At 43.4% G+C, this 6851-nt stretch overlaps 1 protein-coding gene across 1 annotated transcript; it reads right to left on the bottom strand.

Annotated features, from left to right (window-relative positions):
- Nucleotides 1-913: 913 nt before the first annotated feature.
- Nucleotides 914-6042, bottom strand: desmb (desmin b). Its single transcript, XM_047576895.1, has 9 exons — nt 5396-6042; nt 4104-4164; nt 3919-4014; nt 2770-2931; nt 2547-2672; nt 2229-2449; nt 2086-2129; nt 1821-1909; nt 914-1087 (listed from the first exon to the last, which is right to left on the bottom strand). Exons 1-9 carry the CDS (start codon nt 5974-5976, stop codon nt 1046-1048), a joined length of 1422 nt encoding a protein of 473 aa, XP_047432851.1. The 5' UTR covers nt 5977-6042; the 3' UTR covers nt 914-1045.
- Between the last annotated feature and the right edge of the window lie 809 nt (nt 6043-6851).

Raw genomic sequence — 6851 nt, 5'->3', positions numbered from 1 at the left:
ATGTATGAACACCATGAAAAACAAGAATTTACAGACCATAGATTTTATTATTTTTTCTATCATCCCTATTGAAAATAAGTTCGAATTTCTCAAAAAAAGTTAGATAAAATAAAAGCCAATGGGGCTTAATTAATAATTAATATTAAGAATTTAAAATTGTATTATTTATTATGTATTATTTTTTTTAGTTGATATGTTGGATTGTGGCCAGTCAGCAGTGGTCTAAATTTTGACTTTTTTTCTCTAAATCTCGATTTGTTTTCTGTAAATTTTTTCCTCAACATTATGAATTTTCTCAAAATTTCATTTTTTTTCCACAAAAAAATGACTTTTGTTCTCAAAACTTTGACTTTTTTCTCGAAATTCCAACTTTTTTTTTCTCTAATTCTTGACTTATTTTCTTGAAATTTCATATTTTTTTCTCGAAATGTAATTTTTTTGCCCTAAATTTCAACTTTTTTTCCTCAAACTTGACTTTTTATCTCGAAATTTCAGCTTTTTTCTCAAAATTTTGACTTTTTTCCTTGACATTTTGACTTTTTTCTTGAAATTTAATTTTTTTTTGGCCCAAAAATTCAACTTTTTTCTCGAAATTATGTTTTTTTTTTCTCTTGAAATTCAACTTTTTTCTCAAAGTGCATAATGGAAAAAAACCTACTTCTTTTCTGATTTCTTTTCTCATGGGTGGCCCTGATATTCTTCCGTACTTACCTGACCTTGAGAAACATGACAAAAGCCGCTGTGTACGTTAAGAATTAAAAAAAAAAAAAAAAAAAAAAAAAAAAGAAGAAGAAGAAGCTGCATTTCAATGTAAATCTACCTACACACTACCTGTGGTATAAAAACAGACCAGAAACCCTCTGAAGCGCTTGTTTGCCTTCAAACCTTCAAACAAAAATAGTACAGGCCAAAATGTTTGGAAAGTCTTTTTGCTGTGTTTTATTTGCCCATTGTTTTACTCTCGAATTTTTCTTCATCCATCCAACTCAGGGAAGAACAGATGTGTTTTCGTTTTTCTTCTCGTCTCCTTATCTTCTGCAGATTGTTACATGATGTCTTTCTGGTGCTGCGTCGACTCGCTGACGACCTGCAGGGCAGAGACAAAATGTTCAGATGAAGAAGCTCGATTTAAAGTCATTTTACAGACACAACAATTCACTGGTCCGTGAGATAGAAGACTGTAAAACCAATAAACATTAGTATATACTGCAAACTATTTCCTACAATGGTTGTAGGTGAAGTGTTGAATCTCCTAATCCATGACGAAGAGTCTTGTACTAATCTTAGTCTTTTAAAATTATTTTTAAATTTTGCAAACGTGACTTCCTATCGTGTGTCTACTTGAAATTATCTAGAACGTCCTTGAAACTCGTCTTGTCGCGGCACGCCTGGGTTGTTTGCGTTCCTGGGAGTTGTGTGTTTCCACACGGGTGGGACAGAATATTTGGGTGCCACTCTTTTGTCTGGACTAGTCCCAGCATGTGTTGGTGCGTTCGCTTGGAAGAAAACGCCTTCGGATTAAGAGCACGTCACCATGTCACACAAGGACATAGTTTTCCACTGTTGTTATGCTAAGAGTCTAAAATGAGCCGGAAAATAAGGTGAAACTAGCATTTAAATCTGTGGCTCTGGCTTTTTAGGGCAGAACATTGGTCAATAGAAACTGTCCAGGTCACTAATGAGGGACATTAAACAAATCCATGTGTGGACTAGTTCAAATGTTACCTAATGTTACTTTGGATGAGCTGAATCTAATTCCATCGCCCTGAAATCAAAGATTTCTGTATAATTTAGCTCCACAACCAGTGAACATGATTCACCTCTCCATCGCGGGTCTCGATGGTCTTGATGAGGACGGTTTTCTTTGAATGCATCTCGGAGGACCGCTGCTGGTGTTCAGGGCTGGTCTCTGATCCAACAACACAGTCGAGGAAAAGTCAGGATTATTATCATCAAGTGTCATCAAGTGTCAACATTCCAGGTGAAACCAGTTGTGTTATGTTTGGATTCCTTAGAATCAGTGTGCTGGTTAAAGAACGTGCATCCTCTTGTGGTGTGTTCAGGAAACAGCAAATGTGTCCCTACCTCGGAAACTCATGGTGGTGTAGCTCTGCACGGGCAAGGCAATCCTGCAGAGACGGAGAGGACGGAAAGGAGGAGGTGTAAGTACAACATGAACACAGATTTAAGAGTTAACCGTGAGTGGATGAAGACATTTAAAACGTCACCTGCTCTCCTCCCCTTCCAGCAGTTTCCTGTAGGTGGCGATCTCCACGTCCAGCGCCATCTTGATGTTGAGCAGGTCCTGGTACTCGCGCAGGTGGCGCGCCATCTCGTCCTTCATGTTGGAGATCTCCAGCTCCAGCCGGGTGATGGTGTCCTGGAAGCCACCGGCATCGCGTCCGTGACGCTCCTCCATGTCCCGCATCTGCCTCATCAGGGACTCATTCTGGATTAGATTTCAGTGGGGACAAAGGAGACTGAGCTCAGAGAGGACGGGGAGGACGTTAAAATAAATCATCTCTGGTGTGTGATGTGTGACGTACAGTCCCTTTGAGCGAGTCGATCTCACAGGTGTAGGCTTGGATCTGGTGCCTGAACTCCATGGTCTCCTGTCGGGCCTGCTTCAAGGCCTCGTTGTTCTTGCTCACCGCCTGGTTCAGGTCAGACACCTGGACAAATGTGGACAACTTGAGTTAATTTAGAGCAGCATAAATAAAAAAAAAATAAAAAAAAAAGGGAAAAAGATTGATGTCAGTCTCATTTCACCTTGGATTTGTACCATTCCTCAGCCTCGGCGATGTTCTTGGCTGCGATGCCTTCGTACTGAGCTCTGATGTCTCTCAGTGCCGCCGTCAGGTCCGGCTTGGACATGTCCATCTGGATCTGGACCTGAGTCTCCTGCATCTGGGTCTGCAGCTCACGGATCTCCTGCAGGAGGAGGAGGAGGAGGAGGAGGAGGAGGAGGGAGGTCAGATCATGGTCCGATTTATGTGCATTCATCTGTAGCTGTAGCTTCATGTGCTAACGACCTCCTACCTACTATATGTGTTCTAAATTAAACTCGGCCTTGTGCTATTTATAAATACACATTATTAGCATAATTTTGCATTCAATATTAAGCTAATCGGATAATATACAGGTCAAATATTCTTTTTTTTATTTCATCCGTGTAGGGTGGCCGTGGGAGAAAACATACCCGATATAAACATACCTAACTGGTGTATGCATAAATAAGTTAAAGAAAATTCAAAATTTAACTTCTGATTGGCTGAGGAGCAATAGGGGCGTGGCCTGAGGTGTACAGGAGGCTTAGATTGACAGGTCTCAGCTGGCGTGGCAGCTCCTGTTTTGCCGACTGATGCAAATTTAAATTTGTGGGGAAAAAAATTAAAAAAATATATATATATGAAAAATGTCCAATCAACCAAAGATTTTGCGACCAACCTGCAGTACCTCCACGGACCCACTAGGGGTTGCGAACCCATTTTTGAAGACCGATGTACTAAAGTATTCTTGGCACTTTAACATCAGCTTCCCCCGTCTTCGAACACCTGATATCAAACCTACTAAACCCCCAGAGCTAATGCTAATGCTAACGTTGTAGCCGACACACACTGGCACAAAGAGAAATTTTAGCCGTGCGTCAGCTGATGGCAGATTTCAGAGCAGGCCGGCTGCCAACAGAGAAGCTTTGTGTGTTTGTGAGTCCTCTCTTTTGTTGAGACAGATGTAACGACAGACGCTAAGAGGCGGACGAGCAAAGCTGTGGATTTATCCCAAATCCTGACATTCATTCAGAGCCTCTGTGGTTTAGTGGAAACATTTCCTGGCTTTCAAAGTGACTTGATAAGTTAATTTCCTCTCGTCTCTAGCTAGCTGTAGCCTTTTTTTCTAGTTTAGGAAGGAAGTGAGAACCTCTTCGTGGATCTTCTTCAGGAAGGCGATCTCCTCCTGCAGTGTCTCGATGCGTCTCTCCAGGTCCAGACGGGCCAGAGTGGCAGCATCCACGTCCTGCAACAGTTTGGGACGTTAAATATTCATTTCTCAACCACCTCAACTATACGTTCGCATGTTTTACTCGTGTGCTGTGCGGGACCTACCGCTCTGAAAGCAGCCAAGTTGTTCTCCGCGTCCTCTCGGTGAAGAATCTCCTCCTGGAGTCTGAGACAAACAAGTCGAGAAGATTAATTCAGTGATTATCTTTAACACTAACACTGGAGCTGGAATCTATTCTGCCACCAGCTAAATCTTCAATTTTTATGGATTTTATTGTGCCGGCCTGAACCAAATAAATCCCTCCAGCGACAGAAAGGGCATAAATCCCAGATAAAAGCTTCGTCTCTAAATGAAAACTCTATTTTATGCTCTTTGAATCTTCGCGGAATCGGAGCTTCCACTGTAAACGGAGGCAGAGAAAGAGAAAGGACAGATCACTGGAGATCCTTCAGATATGTGTGAGCTCTTTCCTCTCCTTTTATAGAAGAGGGCAGTGTAAACACGAGTGATGAGCTCTAACTTTGGTCAGAGTCGGGGAGTAACACACACACACACACACACACACACATTAGTCATCCATCACTTTTATGGTCCTGGAGAATATTTTAGATCAGACTGATCATCAAACTTAAAGAGAATAAGATTTGTGATCGAATTTTAATCTGGTCTCTTCATTAATTTCACAGTTTTTACTCCACGTGCATCTTTAGTTCTGCTATAGCGAACGAAAATGGTTTTAATCTATTGCTTTTTTTTTATCCTCGGGCGACTTTGTGTTATTCTCTGACAGCAAATAAACTCTGTGCATCCTTCACCCACCAGCACTCAGGGTAAAGTGGGCGACTCAGAGCTCAGCGTGGTGAAATAAAACTCTCCTCCCGCTGCAGTGACACTGAGTCATCTGCAACCTCCTTCCTATACGAAGTCAAAGTTATGTTTGGTTTCCTTTTAGAATGAAAAGTTAAGCAGACGGGGGCATGCAACTGAAAAACAAGATGGAAAAGAATAAAATATGCATAAAAATAAATAAATCTTAAACACATGTACGGTCCTTTAAAAACACGACATGAGCCTGTGCATCATGTTCCTTTTAAAGTCAACATTTTTAAAATTTTAATCTACATGCACATATTTATTTTAACCTTAAAGAAATGCGATTAATCGCGATTAAATATCGTTAATCTTTAATCTATATTAATAGTGTGCAGTGTGGGTATTTTGACGTATCATTATTGAAATGATATGAACAGATTCATACAATATAAACACATGAAGCCGTATGATGTTTTTAAATATAATGTGCAGCAATGGTTAGAAAATGAGAAATTAAGCAACGATTCCTACAAAATAAAGTTAAAGGGTTAAAGAAACCCACACTCCTTGTCGCCCCCCCCACCTGATTTTGAGTTTGTCCAGGTCTTCCACAAGGTTGTCCCGCTCCACCTCGATGCGTGACCTCTGATTGGTCAGCATCTCCACCTGCCTCCTGAGTTCACTCATCTCCTCCTCGTAGAGGTCGGCGATGCGCGTCGGCTCGCGGCCGCGCAGCCGCTCCACCTCCACCGTCAGCGCCTGGTTCTGCTGCTCCAGGAAGCGCACCTTCTCGATGTAGTTGGCGAAGCGGTCGTTCAGGTGCTGCAGCTCGGCCTTCTCGTTGGTCCGCGTGGTCAGGAACTCCTGGTTGAGGGCGTCCGCCAGGCTGAAGTCCAGCGTCTCGCCCATGCCGGCGTAGGAGCGGCCGATGGAGGCACGGGAGGCCGACACCGGCTTGCCGTAGTAGCTGGAGGAGACGCGGTAAACGGGCGTGGAGGTGGTCCGGGTCACCTCGTAGACCCTGGAGCTGGCGTGGCCGGCCCCGCCGCCGATGCCGCCGTGGCCCAGCAGGGAGCGGTTGAGGGAGGGCGAGGCGTAGGCGCCATGACCGAAGGTGCGGCGGTAGGAGGAGGCGGACTGGGCTGAGGAGCTGAAGGAGGTCATGTTGGAGGACACAGGGAGCCTGAAGAGCGCTGGAGCAGAGAGGAGCACTGGGAATGAACCTACCACCCCCAGCTATTTGTAAGGAGTCACCTCCTCCCTGTGAACTACCCTCCCTCCCTCCCTCTTTCTCCATGTTTGTCTCTATCCGGTCTCTGTTTTATGTTTTGTCTTTTCTTTTCCTTGTATTTTCCATCACCTTTACCTTCTCCTCCTCCTCTTCCACTTATTTCCTAATTTCTGAGCGTCTCTTATTAATTATAAGTCAATGAACACACACATATATATATATGATAAATTCTAGTGTGTGGTGCATTTTCTTTACACCCGTTAAAAATTAAAAATCAACCTCAGACTTTATATTTAGTTTCAGGTGAAGCACGGTGACACAAAGCAGCAGTTTTAGACTAAAGGAGAGGCTCTGGGTGGATGGATGGGTCAACAAAACATTGGAGTATAACAAAAGAGGCCTTCTAGCCATTTAGCCACCTGACGTGACACAGCTTGGGTGACTCAAGCTGTCTTAAAAACCCAAACTGAGACATCTGAGCCCAAAGAATGCTCCAAATATCCAGCTAAATTCTCTTATTTATAAGAGTCAAATGAGTGATTACATAAGTATTTTATGCTCTTCACACACTCATGAGAAAATCTTCTTCGTCTGCGCTTCTGATCTCACGCCATAACAATGTTAGGATGCGAGGACGGCGGCTTTTCAAAAACACTGCGTCATCCCCCCTGGCCACAGTGAGACGGCCCAGGTTCTTAATGACAGCGGCCGGAGGGAAGGAGCCTCCGCCAACCTGCCTTAAAAAGGAAAACTATCCCCGCCGTCAGGCCGGGAAGCACAGCGTGTGCCTGCAGACACTCCCAGACCG

This window comes from Mugil cephalus, chromosome 23, assembly GCF_022458985.1.
Source record: "Mugil cephalus isolate CIBA_MC_2020 chromosome 23, CIBA_Mcephalus_1.1, whole genome shotgun sequence".
NCBI classification, from domain to species: Eukaryota; Metazoa; Chordata; class Actinopteri; order Mugiliformes; family Mugilidae; genus Mugil; species Mugil cephalus.
Note: the sequence above shows the minus strand (reverse complement) of the source record. Positions and strands in the feature narration are given on the sequence as shown.